Source organism: Echinops telfairi, unplaced genomic scaffold (genome assembly GCF_000313985.2).
Source record: "Echinops telfairi isolate 266 unplaced genomic scaffold, ASM31398v2 ScPeMD7_9;HRSCAF=40, whole genome shotgun sequence".
Classification (NCBI taxonomy): domain Eukaryota; kingdom Metazoa; phylum Chordata; class Mammalia; order Afrosoricida; family Tenrecidae; genus Echinops; species Echinops telfairi.
Genome location: NW_022103906.1, coordinates 79,125,479 through 79,149,655, shown reverse-complemented (window position 1 = coordinate 79,149,655; position 24,177 = coordinate 79,125,479). Strand labels below are relative to the sequence as shown.

Below are 24,177 nucleotides of genomic sequence, written 5' to 3'. Positions count from 1 at the left end.
CCCCCCTCCCCAGCTCTGGAAGAGATCAGCACGGAGCCCGGGGCGAGGCCGGGAGCCCGTGGGGAGCGGAGGGAGGCCGGGGCAGCGCTCCAGTCCTGGGGGTGAACTGGGGGCCCTCGGAGAGCCGGCAGCCCCGGGCAAGAGCGCAGGGGCGGATTCCAACAGTCTAGGCGAGCCAGGAGAAAGTTGTTAAAAGTGAGTCTCCAAGTCCAACCCCCAAAGAGCTCGCAGTGGAGAAGAGGCCGAGGAAGCGGGAGGAAAACTCAGAGCAGGCAGGAATGGCCAGGAGGCGCCGGCACGGACGTTGGGAGCGCCCCGGGACGAACTGCGAGGGGAGGCGGGGAGGCGCTCCGCTTCGCACCACAGGTGGATGCAAAGGGGGGCCCGGCAGTGGGCGGCTCCCGGAGCTGAGGCTTGGGAAACCGCTTCGCAGCCAAGTCCCGGCATCCCCCTGGGTCCCTCTGCGTCTTCTTGGGATTTGTCATTTCCCCCCTCTTTACAAGGTTGGGGAGCTGGTGCTAAGCGACTCCTTCCTTCCTGGGACAAGTATCGAGGGCTGAAGAAAAGGACATTACTCCTCCCCCGGATCAACCCCCCTCTTCCCCCAGATGCAGCCTCCGCCATTTCAAGCTCCCTCCTCTCCTAGCGATGTATCTCTCTAACACACACGTACGTCTCCACCCACAGGCTTATATTTGGTTGGTGGGTTGTAGCATCAGTTAAAGAAAATGTAGGCCCTGCCCTCAAGGAGCTGACAGATTGAACAAGATAGGAAAAGCTGGTTGAAAGGCAAACACCCGGAAAGAGAAACTGCTCTAGGAACACCAAGCCAGATGGGCCAGACAACCAAAAAGATGTGGCAAATAAGGTTGGGGCCCTCTGTGTGGCCTTACCTTGGAATGAGGTCAGGTGGGAAGGGGAAGTAAGATAGGTTAGGTTCACAGAGGCGTCAACTCTTGCTTTCTGGATCCTGGCTGGACAATGGCAGGAGGTCAGCTGTGTCCTGAGGCCATGAACAAAAGCTTCCGGTTTTCCAACTAAGTGGGTATGTTCCAAAGGTCTTCCCTGGTTTGAGTTTGTAAGCATGAAGAGCTCCCAGCAGCCGAGGGCTGGTTGGTTAGTAGTGGTGCTTGGCCAAAGACCTGGGTTTGGGTTCTGATTGAACCACGGTGACCTTGGACAAGCCACTTGAACTTGGGAAGCGTGTTTTCCCATGTGCAAGACAAGAGTGATGACACGGGCCCTCACAGGCCTGGAGGCTCAGCATCTTTGGATGCTACCTCCTCTAGCCTCAGTCAGCTGGGATATAACCAGCTGGGACAGGTGCTGGTGTAATGAGGTCAAGACATTGTCCTTCCTGGAGACCAGAGCAAGCAGGCCTCATGGAAGAGTGCTCTTAAGTCAGAGAGCCTTTCCAAGTTATACTTAGGGGGAGGGGGGGTGTCAAAACGTTTCCTCAGAATCCATATCAAGGGGAAAAAAAGAGTCATTCCAAAATGCACAAGCACTGTCTAGCTTCAATCCATTTTGATGGACTAATTTCCCAGGAGACCCCCATCTCACCTCACAGTCAGTTCTGACTCGGCGACCCTGTAGTACAGGATAAGAATTTCCCCTGTGGATTTTTGAGGCTGTAACTCTTTGTAGGAGTCGAAATCCTCTTTTCCCCACCGAGAAGGTGGCTGGTGGTTTTGAACTGCTGACCTTGCAGGTAGCAGCCCAATGTGCCACCACGATGCCAGAAGTCCTGAATGTGTTCTCTTCCTGGCTCCCAACCTATCCAGAGTACAATAGGACTTGCTAAGCCTTCTCTCATTGATACCTTTCAGCATCCAGGCCTCTTTAGTGAGCCAACTTGACACCTGTGTCCTAACTTACCCCATGCCCCCTCTCAAAAGGAACTTACTGATCTGGCTTAACAGCGCTTCTCAAACACTGGGTCTCTCTTGGCCATTCCCTTTCCCATTAAATACGGCTAAACAGTTTAAGATCAGCGTCTTAGGACTGCATCTGCCAGTCATGGGGCCTCAGGGTACACCCAGAACGCAAGTGTCAGGAATGACCACATCACTTTCTCTTGTGGAAGTTGTCTCCCAACCCAACACCCCGCCCCCATCCCAAGCTGTCAAACTACTTTATTCTCATCCTTGAAAATGAAGATCTCATTTCTTCCAGTTTCCCAACTTAAGCACAGGGAAGCCCAGGCTCAAAGGTGCCCCAGGGGACCTTCCTTCACCACTAGCTATGGGGATAGGAAGCATTGTCCTTTTATATAGAATGAGAGCCCTGTCTTTTGGGGTCAGTGAACAGATCCCAATACAGAAGAGACACCTAGATCTAAGGCAGGTGATTTTAGTAGTAAAAGATCAGGAAGGAATCGATCAGCAGCCTCCAGGGACTCAGGTTACAGATGACCTCCATCTCCTCACAAGGTACCCCCCTCAGGCTGTTAGAGGGAGAGGCCTTTTGATGGTGATAAAGATCCCAAACCCACTGTCATTGAGTAGATTACAACTCAATCACTCTTACCCCTCTGAGACAGATTAGCCTTGCCCTATAAAATTCCCAAGGCGGTCATCTTTCTCCCAAGGATTGACAGGTGAGTTTGAACAGCTGATTTTTTGGTTAGCAGGTGAGCATTTCACCAGGATTGCCACCAGGGTCCCTACAAATCCCACAAAACCACTGCCCACAAGCCAATTCCAACTTATAATGACCCTGTGCAAGCTTTTTGAGGCTGTAAATCTTCACAGCCTCATCTTGCTCCCACCGAGCTGCTAGTGGGTTTGAACCACCAACTTTCTGGTCAGCAGCCCAATGCCTACCCCACAGTGCCCCCAGAACTCCCCAGAGTCAGCCTAACTGTTGAGCTGGACTCCTGAGGGATGCAAACCAGGAGAAGACACCTGCCCTTCCCAGGCCCCAGCCCACCAGCATCTCCTAAGGACAATGAGATGGGGGAGGGAAGTTGTATTTTAAAAGTCACATGGCTGATACAGTGGAATGCTGGAGAGGAGGGGCCGGCATGGTTCAAAAGGGTAGGGCAACTGGGATGGGCTGGCAGCAGAATGATCCAGTGGTCCACCCAAGCCTGATGGAAACATCTCCTGGGGACACTGACGCTCAGACCCTGATTCTGCATTCACTGAACATCAAGTTCTCGGGCTGCACCCGCCACATTCCAATATTCAATAATGACAACGAATGGCTAGGGGCTACTGAACTGGACCCCGGCACGGGTGGCAGGCCTTTCCCAGCATCACGGAGAACTTTATTGGGCGGAATAAAATGCTGGCCCTCACCTTCATCGCTCCGCACTGTAAAATGACCCTGCCCCTCCTCTGGCCTCCACTTGGTAATCTCTTAAAACTCTCAAAAACACATTGCCATCGAGTTGATTCCAACTCCTCGTGACCCTACAGGGCAGGGTACAACGGCCTCTAGGTGTCCGAGGTGGTAACTCTACGGGGTAGAAAGCCTCATCTTTCTCTCGCAGAGCTGTTGGTGGATTTGAACTGCCCACATTGTGGTAAGTAGCACACTACTCCACCAAAGTCCTTCACACGGAGCTTGCCTTTCTCCTTTATACATTCCTAGAGGGCAAGCGCTGGGTTCTGTTCTACCACATGGAAGCTGTGCGGACCCTGGGACCTGGCCTGCAGGAGAGGAGTGAGCACAGTGCTTGGTGCAGGGAGTGTAGCATGCTCTCAGGAACCTCACCCCAAGCCCACTGCCCAAGTTCGAGGTGGGGTCTCTGGCACAATACTAATCAGTCATCAGTCAGGCGTCACTAGGAGGTCCAGGTCTTGGCTCCCAAAAGAGGCCAGGAAGCTTTGTTTTCTGACCCCCCTGCAGTCCATGTGGAAGCGGGCAATCAAATGACCAGCACCAAGCGGCTAACAGGAAAGCTAAAAATAGCCACAGAGCCAACAGCATGAAGTTAGCAGGACTTGTTGCTAGGGAGACCAGTCACAGAGAGGGCAACTAAGCAGGGAGAAAGTGTCAGACGGGCACCAGGAGAGCAGAGGCCATGTTGGGGGGGAAGGGTGGGGGGATCTAAATTGACAGGGGTCCAAGGCTCCCACCTAGAGATGTCCTGCCTTCTGGCAGCTCTGAATAAGGCTCTAAGCGGGGCAAACAGCCCCCTTCCCCTCAGTAACCCATCTCCATGGAAACCACCATTTCTGGGGTGAAGTACCAGCCCCTGGAAGGGAGGCCTCTGCCTAGAGCTAGTTGTTATGGTAACATCCCCCCTTCCTGTCACTCTCTTTCCTGCCTTCTCCAATGGGGGAGACGTGCGGGCGGGGTCTTGGTTCAGTCCGCGGGATCCGGAAATGCCCTCCTTTTGACAAGGGACCTATAGGGGATCTTGGGGGCTCTTAGGAACTAACGCCAAGGCATGGGCGGCCCTTTCTCAGCACGAGGATCTTACAGATCCTCTTGCTAGGAGGATCCTAAAGTCACTTGGCGTTAGTTGCATCAGGATCACCCAAGGATGGTCTTAAAAACAGTGTCTTGAGCCCTAACCCTGTCAAATCAGCAAGTTTGGGGTGGGGCCCAGGACATCTATTTTTTAAAAAAAACAAACACCTTTGTGGGTGATTCTGAAGGAATACCATCACCACCCCCCACCCCACCCCCGGGTATTAACAAATGGTTAAGTGGGGTAGCTATCGGAAAGGTTGGCAGTTCAAACCCACCGAAAGGCGTAAGGGAAAAACAGACCAGGCAGTCTGCTTCCTAAGTCACAGTCCCGTAACATGCGTGGGGTCACCACGAATCTGAACCAATTTGATGGCAAGGAACAACAGGTGAGTCTGAAACCAGCCAGGTGTGGAAACCACTAATGGCCCTGGCTGACCCCCTCTTAAGAAAAGAGGAAACTGAGCTACCCCCCAGGGTCAGCTAGTTGGGCATTGGGCATTGAAGAGGGTGTGGCCTGGAGGGAGTGGGGGGAAGGGCGGCCTTGTCCCCCTGCAGTGAGCAGCTGGGGCTTCAGGCCTTTCCCTCCTCCCCTCCAGCCACAACCTGCTGTGCGCAGCTACTGATTTGAAACCAAAGTGCTCAAGCAGCCATCCCGGGGCAGAAGTTACTGGAGGCTCCGAGAGGAAGGCAGTGGAGTCTCAGAGGAGCGTGCAATGTCTGGGCAGCCCAGGCAAATGATCTGAGGCTGAAAGAAAACGCCATCTTCCTCCCGATTTAAAAAAAAATAAAGAGAAAGGTGTCCCCATGGCAACTAAAGTGTGTTTGTCTAGCTGGGCTCTCTGCCATCACCCCAAACCTGGGCCCTGCCTCTGGCCAAATCTCCTGAGCCCCAGACGGGGAGTAGCAGCTGAGCCAGTGTATGGGACACAGCCCTTTGTCCCCTGGGGCCTGTGTCTGGAGCCAACCTGTATTCCTGCCTGGGGCACACCTGAGAAGCAAGTTGTCCTGAGCACCTGCATAGCCAGGTGGGGGAGGACACTGGCGAGGTGGAGAAGTGGGCGCCCACTCTTCTCTGTTACAGCCTGTGTCCCCAAGACCCACCCCAACAAAGCCACAGCCCTCATTCAAGATGGCATGCAATTAGGTGGCACATCGTTGGTGCCGATTTGTACAAGTGCTGAAAGGAGAGGTCAGGCAGGAGCACTCCACTCGGGAGGCTGCGAGGTCAGAGGGCTCAACTAGCCAAGAGTGCACCTTCCCAGGGGCCTCGGATAGGCTCTGCAGGCTCAGTGGGAGCATCTGCAGATGCCTGTGTACATTATGGCTCGCTGGACCCACATGCCAGTCCAGATAGCTCCCTCTGAACATTGAACTTCTGGTCTACTGAGTAAAAGGCAGGGAAGGGAATCGGCTTTTGCATTGGTGGGGCGGGGGGCCTTTCACGAATTGGTCCCCTCTCCCCCATCTCTCCCGAGTCCTTCTTGGCCCCCTCATTCTCTCCACTTCCCTCCTGGTCCAGGTGTGTAAGCCCTGGTTTCACAGGCCTGCTATGAAGCTTCAGTAGCTGCAGCTGCCCCTCCTTCCACTTGCTGGCTCTTCGTCACACTGGGGGTGCCTCCACAAACCCGCTCTCCTTCCCCAGCCACCCCTTCAGCAAGGACTGCTGGCTCTGCACAGCAACCCCTGGGCTAGCCTGGGCTCGGAGCAGGGAGGGAATGGAGGGGGGGGGCAGGTATCTAGGTTGGGTGTGTGTGTGAGTGTTTAAGTCCTCAGACTTCAGCCGACCCTCCCGCCCCTTCCTGGCAAAGTCCAGCAGAAGGACTGAGTGTGGGGTCTTGGACAGAGCCCTATGAAAGTCCCTAGCTTCCTGAAGATTGAGGAAGGGCTTCTCACCAGGGGGCCACAACGCCCTCTCCTGCTAACTAATAACAGGGCGGCGGTTCAAATCCACTAGCGGCACCTGGCCCTGGCGGTCTGCTTCCGAGAAACCAGCCACTGACAAGGCCGTGGGGCCCAGATGGACTCTCGGGCGCCGGGATGGACTCGATGGCCGCGGGTTAGGATGTCAGAGGTGGAAGGACCCTCGTGCCAGGCTCTGCCTGTTAGCAACTGGACCCTGGCCAGAACAGGAACCAGGTAAGCTTAACAAAACCTGGGCCGTTTCCCTTCCCCCACCAGCCTCCTGCTGTAGGTGGCAGGAGGAGGGGCCTAAGGCACCGCCATTCAGATTCAGACATGCGACCTTCTTGAGTTTCAAGGTCCACAGACAAGACTCCAGGAAGAGCCCAGCCCAGCAGTAGATTGTTCTGAAACCCACAGGAAGGCCTACATCTCCATCCCAAAGGAATCGCCTGAATTCCTTTCCGGTTTCCCCCAACTGGGTCTGAAAGGGTCCCCTAGGTCGGCTAGCTGGCTCTTCCTCTTTATTTCAGACTCTGCTATGTGGTCACCTGCCGGCAGATCAGATCTGCCCGTTAGAATCACTGGTTTGGGGGTTTATTTGGTTTAGGGAGAAGGATGGAGGGTGAGTTAGGGGTGAGAGTAGAGATAGCAGGAGGGGAAGGTGGGGGTAGAAAGGAGGAACTGATTACAATAATCGTCCCAGGGGGACGGACAACACAAAAGTGGGTGAAGGGAGACAGCGGTCAGTGGAAGACATGAAAAAAATAATTTTTAAATTATCAAGGGTTCGTGAAGGAGGGAAGGGGTGAGGGAAGGTGGGGGGAAATGAGCTGATACCAAGGGCTCAAGTAGAAAGAAAATGTTTTTTAAATGATGATGGCAACATATGTACAAATGTGCTTGACACGATGGATGGATGGATTGTGGTAAGAGCTGTAAGAGCCCCCGGGAAAATGATTTAAAATAAAATAAAAATCCCAGGTGATTCTAATGTGCAGTGAACCACCGACATCAATGGTACAGAAGCCGCATCTCCCAGACGATGGGTGATATTGTATGAATGTGTTCCTCTTTGGGGGAAATCTCCTTGGGGTCAGACTGATGTACTTGTCTTCACCCAGAGCTTGGTGCTTCTAGAACTTCTGCAAACCCCAGGTGATTCTGACCAGATGATCCGGGTACAGCCGGAGACACGCACCTGGAGTTCAGAATGGGGACCAGAACTAGGAATTGTTTTAATGCATCCCCACGGGAATCTTAAGGGGGTTAGACACAGACCCACCCTTTCAGAAACACAATCCCCACAGCACCTTCGGTATCAATAAAGCAAGTTCAACTGAATTGTGTGTTTTGCCCCAGAAAATTGTCTTCCAAACGACATGCGGTTTCAAATATAGACGGAGCTGTTTGATTCCTGTTTTCATTTCATCTTTGAGTTGGAAGGGAAAACATGTTACAGACTGTCCACCCTGCGCTGACAAAAGTGGAACCCTGGCAGGGGCTCTGGTGGCATAGTGCTTACAGTCCAAGTTACCCGTTGGGCTGCTAACAGCAGGCGCTACAGACGGAAACACCAGCTGCTCCGAGGAAGAAAGACCAGGCTTTCTGCTCCGGTAATCGGCCAGTCTCGGAAACCCACAGGGCAGTTCTACCCTGTCCGACAACATCGCTGTGAGTCGGCTCCAGGGGGTGAGTGTGTTTAGTTTGGAGACCTGATGGCATGGTGGGTCCACCGCAGACTGCTAACAAGGTCAGCAGTTTGAAACCATCAGCTGCTCCGAGGGAGAAAGACCTGGCTTTCTACTCCGGTCAGCAGTCAGTGTCCGAAACCCACAGGGAGAATGAGACTGCTCCCGTAAAGCATTCTCGTCTCGGACTGTGTCCTGTCCGGTCCCGACGAGTCAGAATGGACTCAGGAGAGCAGAGTTCTGTGACGTGTGTGGAGAGTTTGTGAAGAACTACAAGTCAGACAAAAGGTAAAACACGCACGCACGCTGCTTGCCCTCCCTAGCAAGCACACAGCTGGGACAAAGCAACCTGCCCGGGTGGGTTTTCTTGGCTGTAAAGACAGAGGCAGCTCGGCTTGCCAGGCCCTGGGTGCTTTGAAGCCCCAGCCTTTGGGTTAGGCAGCGGAACCTTTAACCTTTGGGTCAGCAGGGCATGGGAGAGTGTGTGGACTGGGAGGGGAAGGCTGAGGCATAGCCACTGGGCCTAGAAGGGAGCTAAAAGGGCTCTGCAAACAGGTGGCAAGGCTAACAGGCTCAAGAGCTCTTTCCAACTTCTCCCCAGCTCCCCCCTGCCCCAGAGAGCCGCCCTATGCTTGTCCTCCCTATCCTGGCTGACCGGTCCTCCAGGCAGGGCCGCTTTGGGCTTCCAGTCCCAGGCTAGTCTCTGCCTCTGCCAGCTGCCTGGTTCCCTGTGGCCTGCTAGACCTCTCCCCAGCTGGCAGCCACCCTGCTGACGTCGCACAGGCAGCATGCAGCATGGCCAGAGCCTAAGTCACCAGGCCACCCTCTCTCAAGGCTAGCTTCGTGACCTTGAGATAGGCAGATTTCTTAGTGATGATACACACACTAATAAAACATTGATGATAAGTTCAACTTAAAAGAAAACCTGCCCACCAAATACATTCCTCTGAAAATGAAAGTCCGCCCCCCACCTGCCTGCCCCAAACCTGCTTTTCCTGAGCTGGGATTCCCAGATCTCAGATTCTCTATCTCAGAAAACCTCAAAGCCTCAAGCCAGGTTTCTCTTTTCCCCAAAAGCAACTGCAATGGCCTCTCATTGCCTGGACCTTTGTTCCGCCTTCCTCCCAGGGCTTCCCTCCCAGGGTTATCTTCCTAAAATACACATCTGTCCAAGTCTCCCCACCCCACCCTTCCCCCACTGCAGAAGGAGCCCAAGTTCTCACTAGGGTAGAAAGGCCCTCTCCCAGTCACCTTCCTTTCTAGTCTCATTAACTACCCTCTCCAAACCCCATACTCTATTACCAGCTCTTTTCTGCTCTCCAAACAAGACATCGTATCCTGAAGGCCCAGTCCCAGAAGAAGGACATCACCATACTGGAGAGAGGGTAAGCACAAAAGAAGGCCCACTGTGAGATGGACTGACACGTGGCTGCGACAATCGTGAGGGTGTGTTTGGTTCACTTTAAGTTGGAATTGACTGGAAGGCACCTAAGGACAACACACAGCCTGATTCCGGTTTGTTCCTCAGCGGACACCTCCTCCAGGGAGTTTTCCTGAGTCCCAGGAGAGGCGCTCTCAGCCTGCCACGTGCTTCCCAGATGCCTGGTGGCCCAGCACAGAGCCAGCCTGCCCCACAGACGGAGACGCTAGCTGTGAGTGGTCCTGCCTCCTCCTCTAGGCAGTCAGTGCTCAGGACTGCGCTGGCTCCAATTTGTCTCCACCACCACCGCCACCAGCTCATGATTTGGTAAGCACTGAATGAAGGCCCGTCAACGCCAATCGAAGGCACCTTGGTGGCGTAGTGGGTTAAACGTTGGGCTAGTCACTGTGAGGTGGGTTCAAACACACCAGGAGAAAGACAAAGCTGTGTCTGTGAAGACTTGCCGTCTTAGAAACCCTAGGAAGCAGTTCTTCACACAGTCACTAGGTGTTGGAATTGCCTTCATTGTGGGGGGGGGACCCCAATTGATTAATCCCCCTGAATATCTCCCGTAGGGGAGAGAGGGATTCTGCTTCCCCACACATTTCCCTGTGTCTAGAAAATGTTAGCACATGGGTTCTCTGTCACATTCCGTTTATATCAAAGGCTGACCACAGAGTATAGGCTCAGTAAACATTCAACACAAAGGGACGCTGGCGGAGCAGTGGCTTAAGTACCCAGCTAATAATCTAAAGGTGGGCGGTTCAAATCCTCCAGCTTCTCTTTGGGAGACAGACCTGGCAATCTGACCCCTTAAAGATGACCCTTAAGAACCCTATGGGATAGATCTCCTACTCTCTCCCACGGGGGCTTTGTGAGTAGAATCCTCAGAATCAACCCCACGGCACCCAACAACAGCACACCATCGGACAACACATTGAAATCATGGATGATTACATGATTCGTAAAAAGAAACCGGCCTGGTGGCCTAGGGGGCTACAGGGTGGGCTGCTACACACAAGGTCGGCAGTGTGAACACACCAGCCACTCCACAGGCAAAAGATGAGGTTCCTGCTCCTGTACAGACTGCAAGCCTCAGAAACCCACAGGAGCAGTTCCTTCTACTCTGCCCGGCAGGGGCACTCTGAGCCAGAGATCGCTATGGTGGCCATGCATCTGAGTTTTGTTCGATCAACGGGTCGCAAATAGATGGCGACCAAAGGCGGAAAGCAGGGACTGAGATCCCTGAGCTGACAAAATGGCACAGGACGATGTGTTCCGGGAGGCCAGCATGTGCCGGGTGGGCAGACTTTGGGACGTTACTTTTTCAGCCATGAACTCAAACCACTTCTTCCCACCTGGCTACAGGCATCTACAGAGGAACATCCTGGTCTACCTTCCTGGCCTGAGCCTCAAAGGACAGAAGAGAAGAGAGAGCCGTGGAGAGGAGAGACAAAGCCGTGCCCTAGCACCAAGTAAACAACTTTACTACAATTCGTTTGAAGATTTCTGAAGGATGACTGATGTGCGTGCCTCTGTATCAGGCTGAGGAGTCACTCAAATAATTTCTTTAAAATGTATGGACAAGGAGCCCTGGTGGCATAGTGGTTATGCGTTGGGCTATGATCTGAGTGGTTGGCAGTTCAAAACCACTAGCCGTGCCATGGGAGAAAAATTGGGCTTTCTACTCCTGTAAACCGTCTCAGAAACCCACAAGGGGGTCGCTATGAGTCAGCGTTGACTTGATAGCAGTGAGTTTTTTGAGTTTGTTTGTACAAGGCAGTAACGAAGCGGAAAGAACTAGAGACCATCATTGCCCGTCCGAGAAATAAAAAATGATGGAATCTTAGACTCTCTGGGGAGTCACCTAGCCCATTTCTGTCACCTTACAATAGGGGGCGGGAGGACGAAGGCCTCCTCAAATCGGCAGAAGCTGAAACCAGAAACCAGGTCCCTTGAACCTCATTCCAACATTCCTTTAATCCAACGTCACAATGTAACAAGATGCCTGAAGCGTTGGAACGTGCGGCAATATGTCCCTGCAACAGTGGGTGGTGGCAGACACCTTCCCTGCACAATACACCTGTCTTGGTCTCACTGGGGGGGGGGCCTTCAAAACAAAGGCCTGATCGCAACCGTGGCTTCCAAGGGGCTGTGCCCGGTCAGTTACACGAAGGTTATGGCGACGGTTGGGATTTCAAAAGGGGTCCTCTTGATAGATTTTTCTCAAAAGACACAGGGTTGTCGTGGGAGAAAACTTAAGAAAAATTGGAACTGCAGTGGTGAGAAAAAGGAATGGTTTTTCCATCACAAGAGGGCTGCCCAACCAGAATTCCACCCGGGACCCTCATTGCATCTACCCTACAGCCCTGCCCCTGCCCCTTCAGCTTTTTGTGTTTCCCTACCCCAGTGGTTCCCAGCCTTCCTCAGGCCGCGACCCTGGAATACAGTTCCTCATGAGGTGGGGACCCCCCAACCACAGGATTATTTTCATTTCTACTTCACCACTGTCATTTTGCTAGTGTGATGAATCGGGCGACCCGTGAAAGGGTGGTTCCCAAACAACATTTCAAAGAAACACGGCGAGCTTCTCCAGGATGGCCAAGCTCCCATTGGGACGTGAACCAAGGAGTGCAGAATTCTTCGGAGAGCCGTTCGGCAGGAAGACCGCCTTCGGAAGAGGAAGTATATGCCAGGAAGGTGAGCTTTAGCTTGTGACAGTTCCGTCAAAGTCTCTGTGACTTCTCGGGGATGCACTTGGACTACCCTCCTATAGGAGGGGCTCCAAAAATGTTGTGGGAAAGACGGAACTCAAGGAGAAGGACAATTTCCTCCCACCGTTATGAAGCCCCCTTGTGTTTGATCCTGAGGACTGGGCAAAACCAAGGGAAGGGAGTGGTGCAGGGAGGGGGAGGGACCCGCCCTGCAGGGCCGGGCTGCGGAGACCTGGGCCTCCCAGAGGAGAATGGCGGGCAGGCGGGCTCCTAGCCCCATACTTTGGGAAGCGACCCGGCACTCGAAGCCTGGAAGGAGGGCTTCTGGATGAGTCGCTGGGAGCGAGAGAAGCAGAAAGAGCTTGGCGTCCAGTTTTTCCCATTTGTGTGACTCTTACGCAGGGAATTCTTGGTTTCCTTGGAGTAAAAGGGGGATACAAAATGGTTCTTAGGGTGAACGGGTGTAGGAATATTATCTCCTAGGTTTATGGGGAAAGAGAAGACTCTTGGTGTAGTGCTGGCACAGAGGAGGCCCTCAGTATAGTTCTGACCCTCCCCTAAGTCAGGCGTGGGAGTGACTAGCTGTGGGACCCTGGGTCGGAACAGCACCTCCTCCTGCCCCTCGGCCTCTTTCTCACATTTAAAGAGCGAGGCTGGATCCAAGAGCGATTCCCTTGGTGCCCTAGGCAGAGGGGAACACCCTGGGGAGTGTCTAAGACGACAACTTCACGGCCATCCTGAAGGCCAGCCCTGGGAAGCATGACTGATGTCCATTTCAAATGTGCCCAGCCCTCTGGCACAGTGCACTTGCCATGCCTGCTCCAAATGCCGCCATCTCCTGGAGGGGGGATGGTAGTTTTGAACCCAGCTAGCCAGAGTTGGGGTTTTCACTCATTTATAAGTGGCTGCCAGTCAGGTCCTGCACCCTGAAACGGCCCATCACTCGCTCACTTACTTCAGTGTCGCCTTCCCTGGCCTCCTGAACTAGACAAAAGCCAGGTAGTCACACCGTGCTCAGCTCTCCATCCCCAAAGCCCACGGACTGACTGGTGCTCAGTGGCTGTTTGTGATGTGGCATCTGGCACCACGGCTGCTGTCAGATCCACTGGGCGGGCCGGAAGCAGTCTGGTGTTTCCACTGCAGGGGTGGAAGCTGCGTTGGCTGAGCTCACACCAGAGAAACGCAAATGGCCAATAAACAGAAAAGAAGGATGCTCACCCTCGCCTCTTATCTGGGAAACGCTAATTATAGTAATAAACGAGATGCCAGCCCCCCACCCAGCAAAGCAGCAGAGTACTAATGCCCTCAAAGGTGGAAATCTCAGACCCGCTCTGGGAAGCAGCCATCGGGGCTGCCCACTGTTCTGGAGGACAGCTGGCCGAGCGTCGCCAAACCTGCACCCCTCTTTGCCCCAGCACTGCTCTTTCTAGGTATCGACCGTAGGGAAATACAGAGGCACAGAGGCACCAGCCAGCCTGGCGAGGCAGCTCACTGCTGCCATGTCTACACAGACGGTCCACAACACCAAGGCCCGCCGGTCAGAGAGTGAGAACAGACAGGCCTGGCTGTCCACCCAGCGGCTGGGCACAGTCATCACATGGCCGAGCCTATTTGGATGTGAAAAGCCAAGCTGTAAAACGAAACAACAGTGTGGTTCCATTTATGAAAAAGAAAAGCCAAAAACAAAAATAAAAAAGCAACTATGAAGTATAATGATAAAGTGACACATACACACACACACACACACACATGCATGGGGGGGGGGGGAAGACAACAACAACTGAGCTGTAAATATACCAAACAGATAACATTGGGGACGTCTGGGGAAGGCATGAAAATCTCATAGGGGAGAGAGGATGTTTTGTACATGAATGTAGCGCATCGTTCTTAAAACATTGGGGGGAAAAAGAAAAGAAAAACACGAAACCAAGCTGCTCCTCTTGGCTGACTCTGTGCTGGAGTGTTACACGTTATGTGTGCATGAATCCAGGCCACTCAGCGTTCAGAATTACTCATTTAGCAAACTGGGGTGGAAACCAGCTGCCCGGGTAGCCCTGCGGGCAGACGTACCCAGGGAGCCTGCACCTCTCCAGCTGGGGTCAGGCCAGGTGAACAACAAGCTGACGGGCACTGTTCTCATGGAGACAGACACCCCTGGGAGACCAGGGTACAGCCCAGTTTACCTACAGAGAAGGGACCTCTGCCAGGCTAAGGGACATCGAAGGTCCTACCACAACCAAGTGGCTGGGTGATGCAAGTGTTTTTCCATCGATGGCGAACCTCAAGGCAGGTGGTTCAAACTCACCTGGAAGTTCCATGGAAGAAAGGCCTGGCCAGTTGCTGGCGTGAGGACCGCAGCCAAAAGCAGCCCTATGGAACGCAGTTTATGAGCCCTGCACTTGCCAGGTGTATGTGGAGGGGGGCAGCTGGCACCTACTCCCAAAGGCAGCAGCAAACAGCACCTTGACCTTCCTGAATGTCCCTTCCTACTTGCTCTGCTTCTTCCGGGTTTGAGTGCCAGTGGGAGTGGGGAGGAAAAAGAGGTTGGGAGATCTGGGTATCTTGGGCTCCAGGCTATTTGTGCTCACCACGATTTCCGATTTATTAAGCATCACATACCTGAGGGCTCAGGTACAACGGTCGAGCACGCAGCTACTCACTGCCAAGTTTGCAGTTTGAACCCACCCAGCAGTTCCTTAGGGAAAAAGACACCCCACCCACCCACCCCGCACTATCAAGATGAAGCCACCCATACCCTATGCCATCGAGTCATCTCAACTCAGCAGCCTTATCAATGCACCGGCTGAGCTGCTCCACTGGGCTGAGGCGGTCCATCCGGATGGGAGCGGCCTGCCTGACCTTTCTCCCTTGGGGCAGCTGGTGGATTTGAACCATTGACCTTTGGGTGAGCAGTTAATCATTTCAACACTGTGTCCATAGGGTTCCGGTAGCCTAGAAAACGCTATCACATGTGCCCACTCTGTCCCCTAGGGTTGCCACAACTCAAAACCACCAAGGGCCCTTTAGCAACTCAACCACAAGTATCTAGTCAGTGTCAGGCGGCGTGAATCAGAGGTCTCTGCTTTCACCTGGAAGCCAGGAACAGGGAGATGCGGGTCCCTGTCTGCAAGCAGCTGAGACTCTGGATGGGATGCAGAGGGGAGTGAGTCACAGCACAGCTGGGCTATACCTGAGTAATGAAAGGAGAGGTTCCGTCCATGGCAGAGCCGTCAAACAAACCTGGTGGCTAAGTAACTCTGCTCTTAGGCCAGGTCTCTGTGCCCCAGCCGTCACACGTGAGATGCCTTTCCTAAACCTACAATGCTTTCTCAGCATCCGCTTGGCTCTGATGGTTAGGGCAGCATGCTGGGAAGAGCCCAGGCATTGCCCTCCTCTGGAGGGGGAACTGCCTTCTCTGACCACCTGGGTCCATTCTGCCATGGCCAAGGGCGGCTCCTCACCTCAAGTGCAGGAGTGACCCAGTGGGAGTGACAGGACCACAGGCAGGAGAAGACTGTTGGCCAGCCACTCAACCCAGTGTCCCTGGTCCACTGGCCTCGTGCTATCCACCGGGTACACCCATCAGCACCCCTGGGAACACCATTTGCAAGCCAACAACCTGAGCCCAGTCATGCTGGGAACACAAGGGCCCAAACACTCTGGGCAGAACCACCCCCCACCCCCCACCCATTCACCAACCTCCTGAAGGCTTAGCCAGCCAACAAGTGTCCATTGAGCCTGTCCTCCCTGCCCAACACTGGGGTTGGCATGTTGGGGGGGGGGGCGGGGAATGGGTGGTGGCAGTTACATAATTGAGCAAAGGGGTAGAGTCTAGCCTATCAGGTCATAGCCAATGAGGCCTCCATATGGGCATGGCCTTCTCCTGATGATTCTGGGAACTCCTGTATTCCTTCCTGGAGGTGGGATGCAATCTCTCTCTCTGCTCACTCCCTGGGAGACATTACAAGACACATGGAACTATGCTGGTGCCCTGAGTTGGAGAAGCCACGGGAGACCCCTGCCAGTGCTGAGATGCTTCCACTGCCACTGGTCCAAAAGACTTCCCACCCACTGTCCTGTGATCTTCCTGCATTTAGCATCATTGCATGTGTTTAGTGAGTCCGAAGAGAACTTTATAGATTGGTGTTGGACATATGGGCTAATATCAGACTTATGGACTTGATCTGGACAGGGCTGGGATGTTTTCTCAATATTCAATTGCTCTTCTATATAAACCTCTTTCTAATACACATATGAGTCCACCCGGACTAACACAGGTGGTATAGTGAATGTGAAAGGAACATGTAGTAAAAAATGCCATGTGAACTATTAAGAAATGCTACATCCAAAAGTATTAACAGGAAGGGTCACAGGACTTTTGAGAAGGGAAGAGGTTAGTGTGGGCTGGAGAAATCTTGGCGAGCTTCCTGGAAAGGGTGGCAGCTCTTAGACTCAACCCGGAAGAACAGGTAAGGGATAGCACAGCAGGAAGGGCGCATGGAGTAGGGCAAGCACAAAAGGTGGGCTGGTGGTTGAAGTCTAGAGAAACCGCTAGAGGAATTCAGACCCGATGGAGGAGTCGGGAAGTGGCGAGCGACTGGACTGAGGGCAGGGCCTGGTCAGGATGCTGCAGAGCTGAACCCTGACCGAAAGGAGGACAAGATCACAAGAAGGGGAGCTGGGACAGACCGAAGATGGTGGCCTCCCAGCTGCTGCTGGAATTCCCACTTCAGCCTCCAACAAGGAGGGGGAGGCCTGTTTTCCGTATCCGTGTGTTTTAAGGCTCCTTTCATTTTGTGGTCTTCAAAGCGTCTCTGGTGGTGTGGTGGGGTTCTCAGGGGAGCAGTGGTCTGCTAACGGCACAGTCAGCTGTTTATACCCACCAGCCCCTCAACGGGAGAAAAACGAGGGCCGCTGGCTCCCATCAAGATAGACAGCCTCGGAAGCTCCATCTAGGGTTGCCATGAGTCAGAATACAATTTAACAGCTTTGGGTTTGGGGTTTGGTCTTTAAGTTTCTGAACGTTGGAGGTGGGGTGGGGGCAAGCCTGGGTTGTTGGCAATTTTGGACGGGCAGAGTTAGAGAGTTGACCTCACTCAGTCACTGTGGACTGACTGACAAGGATGGTCACAGGAAAAGGAAAGTAGGCTTGCAGGGGAGGAGGGGGCATTTTGAAGGGAAAAAAAGAGACAGGATGCCGCCCAGGGTCTGGCCTCATTCCCCAGCAGGGCTGCCAGCCCCTAGGCCTCACTGCCAACCACACTCCCAACGCCCATGCCTGTTCTCCGGGCCTCCTTGGAGCCGCGGCACTTGTTCTGCCCCTTCCCAGAATGCCTTTCTCTGCCTTCCAGAAGGTTTACAAGCCGAAAGCCCTTTCCTGCTGCAGCCTGGCTGAGTCCCGGCAGGATTCCCCCAGGCCCCTGCTCAGGGTGATGCTCTCCCGGTAAGGCCAATGACCTGCCTCTTCTTATTTTTTATTTTTGACCTGCCTCTTCTTTTAGGAGAATGAGCCCTCCCCTAACCCCAGGATCTTACTTGGCGCTGGGATAGGGAGGGCTCTGGAAGTGGGCTGAAGAAGGCTGCCCTGAATTCACTTGCAAAGGACAGATGGGGTGGGGAAGCAGCACTCACAGTGCGGTCAGAGGACCAGGGCTGGGTGAGAGAGGCAGATTGGGGTTCTCATTCCCAAGTAAGACTGGGCCTTCCAGGGAAACAGCAGGTGGAGCACTGAAGCTTGGGCGAGGGGAGGTCAGGGAGGGTCCAGGGCAGACCTCAGGCTGGCACAGCTAGGGGACAGAGGAGGACCCTGACCGACAAGGTGCATTTGGAGGAGTTGGGGAGAACCTGAGGTCACAACTTCTAGGAGGCCTATGGAGGTTGTTTTAGAAGAAAGGGCCAAATGCCGCCGAATGGAGATGAGACAGAAAGGGAAATCGATTTCTTCACACTCTAAGTCATTGAGAAAACAGCCAGATAGCGACGCTCTTAGTCTAAGGAGTACCTGGGAATCTTGAAAGTCTCTTGTGTCTCCCCAGCCTGGTATGGGAACAGCTACGTGGCACAAACAGTTAAGCACTTGCGAATAACCAAAAGTTTAGGGGTTCAAACCCACCCAGCACTTCTGCCAGAGTACAGACCGCTTTTGTGAGGTGCCAGCTAGTCCGTTCTGACTCATAGCAACCCACGTACAACACACCTGCGTCCCACGCCAGCCTCAAAATCCTCACTATGTTCGAGCCCATTGTTGCGGGCAGTGGGCCCGGCTCAGGAATGCAGCTTGTCACAGGGCTGGGCAGCCACACCCTCCAGAAAACCGCCTTCTTCCCAACACGACACCCCTTACCCTAGTCTCTCTCTCAGGTCCCGTCTCTGACCTGCCAGCTTAGTCCCAGTGGCCTGGCTTCTTGAGTGGACTCCATCCTGGGACACTGCTCTCTCTCCTAAATGGGCTCATGGGCTACATGGGTTTGCATGCCAGGGCTCTGCTCCCCATCACCCACATGTTTATCTGCAGCCGGACTCTTCCGAGCCCCAGACTGACTTGACACACACTCCGCGGCCATCTCAACCTTGGGTCCCAGCCATTCCCAATGGTTCCAAATCCATGACACCCACCCTCCACCCGGGTGTCCCAGCCTTGAGTCTGTCCACCTCACCCTCCCACCCACCCACCAGCCAGCCTGACGATTCTGCCTCCAAATCGCACCCCTGTCTGTCCTCTGCTCCGTCTCAAGGGATGCCACCTGAGTCCGTGTCACACCTTTTCTCTACCAAGGCAGAGAGTCATACCACGCCTTTATCAGATGCACAGACACCTCTGTGGCCTCCCCGTGTCTGCATCAGACCAGCTCTGGGCCAGCACCTGTGTGCTCTGACCCCTGCTCACCTCGCCTCCCTCATTCGGCCCTGCTCCCTGCTCATCTCGGCTCCTGTGCACACTAGTCTTTCAGTCTGTCACACAAGTCGGGGCCTGGCTTGTACTATTTCTTCTCTGGGATGCTCCTCCCTCCCCACGCCCCACTCCCACGCCTCACACAGCCAGCTCTTCGTCTGGAGGTCCTTTAGATCTCCACTTAGCTGCCACTTCCTCCAAGAAGCCTCTGCTGACAGATGTACTCAGTCACCCTCCATTTCGGCCCCTGTCTTCCCCATCAGCCTGTCAATGCAGGCACCCAACATGCCCAGAGGGCCGTACGGTGCCTGCCTGGTACGCAGACAGTAAATGCTCAGTAGCCATTGGCCGAATGAAACAGTCTCCGGGGATCAAGCAGTCCCCCGTGAAGCATGAGGAAATGGGGGCTCCGGGAGAGCCAAGCGAGCCCTGGTTTTCCAGTCGCCGAGAGGGGCTGTAGCCCGAACCAGCAGGCACCTCACCTCCCTTTTCCAGCGTGCCAGCCACTCATCCCGCTTGCGCTTGCTGATGTAGTAAGGGTCCCCCGCCTGGAAGGTGAGCCTGGGCATGGGCCGCTGGCGGAGGCTGGATTCCCAGCCCAAGCCACCCCGAAGCCGGCCCCGGGAGCCCTAGGGCAAAGACAGACAGACAGGGGCATTACCAGGGGCATTGAGGGCCCTGCTGTTGAGTCTGTGCCTCCGGCACTCACCTCACACAGAATGCAGGACCTCTGACTCCTGGTCAGAGAGCACTCCCCCCGCCCCCCCACCCTGTAAGTGCTGGGCAGCCAATGGGGGGGGACGGGGACTAGAGAGTGAGGAGGTGCTGTGGGGGCGGGGGGCATGTGGGGAGGAGCTCTTTCTCTGGAGGGGGACCAGCTGGCAGCCTTGTTGGGGGACTTCCAGCCTCCACACCCACTTCCTCTCCTTCTCAGAGAGGGATGTGTACAGAGGGGGCAGGGAGGGAGCCACCACCGTGGGCTCAAGGTGGTGGGCCTCTTCTCCCAGGTCAGGGTGCACAGAGCCCCCCACCCCCTGGGTGGGGGGCAGGGGGAAACACTTGCCTCCATCTTCATGGACTCGATGCTGGTCTCCTTCGGGCCTTTGCCTGCGGAGAGGGAAGGAGAAAGGGACTGCTGATGGGGTTACAGGAGCAGCGCGGAGGCCCCACGGCCGGGGGTGAGGGAGGTGTCCTCCAACCGTCTCGTTGTTGATGCCCCCCCACATCATGGCCCACCGCGGGCTGGCCTTGGAGACTCTGAGCAAAGCCCCAGGCAGAGCACACTCTGGGGAAGGGTCTGAGGCCCGAGCGGGGAGCATCCGCAGGGAGTCAGTGTCGTGGTTTCTGGCTGACTCAATGACTGTCTCAGGTGTGTCCACAGGACGCCTGTCCCAGCACAGGGACCAGGAAGGCTAAGGCGGGACAGGGACGGCTGGACTTGAGAGCTAGACTCTGGAACCTTCCCCGTGCGTGCAGGAAGCAGCCATCTGCTTCCATGTGTGGGATACCAGCAAAGGCACTGTAGGTTCGGAGGTGGGGGGGCCCTGGCTGACGGCTGCCACACTGGGGTGGTGTCGCTTCGTCTCTGTGAGACTCTGTTTCCTCATATGGGGACTAACGGTGTCGGGGATGTTTGAAAAGCGCCCCCTCCCCACCCCACCTCCAGCAGCTCTAAATATCAGGGTTCTACTCCGTCCTGCCTCCCTTTCTCCCGGCCCCAAGTTTAGCTTTGCAAGGGCGGGAGCTGAGGTTCTAATTGCTTCAGTGTGCCCTCGGTAGCCTCTCCCAGCCCATCTGCTCACCAAAGGGATAAACAGGACTCAAGAAGTGACTGTGAGCGCTTGGCATATTGCAGACCCGCAGTCACCGTGGCTTTGGGCCCCTTCTAAGGGAAGCCGGGCCTTTCCCTGTGCCTCTTCCCCTGCTTATCGGCCATTCTTCACAGGGCCCGAGTCCAGCTCCTGAGAGATAAGTCTCACGTGAAGGCGGATGTTTCCACATGACATCCTTAGGAAGTCCCAGTCCTCTCTGCCCTCCTACCCTGGCCCTGGCCACTCAGATGTGCTTGCCTGGCCAGGCGGCCTGCCGTTCTGCCCTCTGCTGGCTGCGTGAGGTGGCCTGTGCCTACCCTCGCTTCCGGTCTGAGGTGGGGGGAGTGTCTGACTCCAGCCTGGGCCTTGAACTCCCTTCTCTGAAGCCAAGAGAGTCTTGGCATTTGGGCCCTCACAGGAAGGTCACTCTGGTTGGTAGTTGGGGAATGGGAAGTGGGGGAGGGGGGAAGGCACAAAGAGCCCCAAACGGAAAAAACAGCCCCTGCTTCATCTCCTAGCTCCAAAGCGGAAACCAGACCCAGCATTTAAAGGTTCTGCACCCTCAGCCACCCGAGAGCAGGCTTCCCTCTCCGTCCCCAAGGCCTGAGGCTCCTTGGACATCTGTAGGTCCAGTAGAGCCTGCTGTCCTCCCAGTCCCGTGTCCTGGGTTACAGCAACTCCCACCCAGGCCCAGGACCGGCCCTGGCGAGCTGCGAGAAGGGAGAAAGGGCCCCTGTCCGTGCCCTGGCTTGGTCCACCTGTGGATGTGTGGACACGTCACCCATCACACACTCTGGGGACAGGGTGTAGAGAGGCGTGAGGAGGACGAGCTGGCGGCTGAGGTAGGTGCGTGGGAGGAAGTGTAGTGAGTGTGTCTGTCACGGGTACAGGTGTGGGTGCCGGTGTGCACTGCTGCCGCTTGGAACGTGACAGGCCTTTTATGGTATGCCTCGCTCACAATGTCTGTCTCTCCCTTGTCCTTCCTTTGGGGCCTGTCACCACAGTCTGAGACCCAACCTCTCAGGGCCCCGCCCCCCACCAGGGAGTGGTTCCCATCGCCCCCCCCTCCCGCCCCCCCATTCTGCCGGCAGGGCTTTGGGCTGCCGGAAGGGGGCTCCTACCCACTGGCCAGGCGGCAGCATCCAGGGCCACCGAGCAGCCTAGGGGAGAGCCAGAGACGCTGCCCCGAGGCTCCCTGCATGGCTGTGTCAGCCTTGTGGCTTCCTTAGACTCCGGGGTCCCCAAGGGCAGATCAGGTCTGGCAGTCAGACCCCAACTGCATCCCTCCCGCGGCGCCTTGCTGAGCCCCTCCCTAGCGCTCTGAGTGGGGGAAGGGCTTCGTTATCTATTCCTTAGAATGAGAACCGTTCAGGGAACCGCAGGACTCGCCCATCCTGGAATTTCACTGATGAGCAAACTGAGGCCCGGGGGCGAGGAGAGACTCACTGCCGGAACCGAGATCTGGTTTCAGGGCTCCCGATTCCCATGCATGCACACGCGCGCACGCACACTCACTCGCTAGCACGCACGCACCCACGCTCTCTTTACCCTCCACCGCGTACATAGTTCCTTAACTCCGCACCTTGCTGCCTCGCCTTCCAGCTCATGTGCTCCCTAAAACACAATTCTTTTTCCTGCTGCAGTCTCCAACGCTGCTTTCTGGAATTTTCGCCTTGACAGACTCTGCGCATGCCCACTGGCATGAACCCGCTCGCTCGCTTCCTCGCTCACTCATTCGCCAGCCTGACCTAGCAAAACAAGCGGAGCTGCCTTCCGATGCAGCACTGGTCCTGAGTCACTGCGGGCAGCTGCTCTCTCACTCCTGCCTCTGCCGGCCATCTGCTCCTGGCCCGGACCACGCACCCACGGTCACGGGCAGGGCCAGGTGGCTGTATGTCTTCCAGGGCAGCCTGGCAGGCATGGACCTGACCCTAGGGCATCTCAGGTCCTGGGAGCGGGCGAGGCCAGTTTCCTTCTGCTGTTTACCTGTGAGTCTGAATGTGCCCACACTAAGTTCTCTTTCAAATGAGCCCAAATTTCCATGGCAGCGCTAGGCCAGCCTGACCTCAGGAGAGAGTCGGGGCCCAACACTGGGTGGTGCTCCTTCTGGGCAGAGAGGAGCTTATGCTGGCCCTAATCTAAACCTCTCCTCGTTGTACTCTTGGGTGAGTGACTTAACTTCCTCGCTCCCTCACCGTTCCCATCCAGCAAAAGGTGCAGATGAAGAGCCTTCCTCACAGGAACCCAAGGAGGAGATAAAAGACATGCAGTGCAGGGTTCCCCACACTTTAGAAAGCAGACGAATTACAGGGATTCCTTCAACGTGCAGGTTCTGGTTGGTAGGCCTGGGGTAGGGCCTGAGAGTCTGACTTTCCTACCAGCCCCCAGGAGATTAGGATGCTAAGCCCCCACTGGACCGCACTCGGAGTAGCCAGGAGAGGATGTGGGGCCTTCCACGGAGTGGAGACTCAGTACGTGAGAGCCACACTGCCGTGGTTGCTCCTGTCACAATGAACACAATAGTGTTAGGAGTGGAGCCAGGCACTGCTCAGATGCTGCCGAAGGGGACCATTGTCCTTCTAAGTTCCCCGTTCCTGGGTCTTTCCCTGCCGTTTAGCACAGGACCAGACACTCCTACAGGGACACAGGGGGGTATGCGGGCCACGGGATGCCACCTTAAAAGTATGAAAAGGATCCTGGAGGGACCACAGAGGCGCCCTGAAAAGCGACCTGCAGTCAAGAGAGCTCAGAGACCACAGCCGGCCATTTCCTCCCATGAGCCTTGGTCTCCTTCCTCTTCTGAAGGCACCGGCGGAGCATGCGCTCTGCACCAGCTGAGGTGGGGGACAGGGGCCGCTTAAGCCCCTGCCTGCCATATCCTGGCAGAGCCCAGTAGGCTGCGGCCCGCCCCTCCTGGTGATGCCCACCAATCTCAGCAGCCCGGCTTCCAGGGATTATGGTGGCCTGGTCGCTCTCTACTTCCTGAATAGCTGGGCGACACAGGAATACCCCCAGGACAAGGTACGTACGTATGTACGTACAGACGGGGCTGCAGTTTTTCCCTCTCTGCTCAGCATGAAGATTCTACAGGAGTAGCTGATGTGTGATGTGTGAAAGTCTCTCCCTCTTACCCTGCACAGCCTCGCATCCATCCACTTTTCTCTCTCTCTCTCTGCCGCCACCTGGCCTGGCAGAGCACCAGTCCTCCCCCGGATGCCTGCGGCTGCCAGCCTATTACCCAGTCCCTGCACTGCACTGCAGGACCCTGACGGCAAAGTGATCCCGGTCACCCCAAGAGAGTCTTGGCATTTGGGCCCTCACAGGA

At 55.3% G+C, this 24,177-nt stretch overlaps 1 protein-coding gene across 1 annotated transcript in view; it reads right to left on the bottom strand.

The window, feature by feature from the left end:
• DNMT3A (DNA methyltransferase 3 alpha) overlaps positions 1 to 24,177 on the bottom strand; it is a 110,308-nt gene that overhangs the window by 18,777 nt on the left and 67,354 nt on the right. The window contains exons 5-6 of the mRNA XM_004696069.3: positions 20,105 to 20,148; positions 19,524 to 19,670 (exon numbers count right to left, since the gene is read on the bottom strand). Coding sequence (XP_004696126.1) covers positions 19,524 to 19,670; positions 20,105 to 20,148 — 191 coding nt within the window. The remainder of the gene's footprint in view (positions 1 to 19,523; positions 19,671 to 20,104; positions 20,149 to 24,177) is intronic.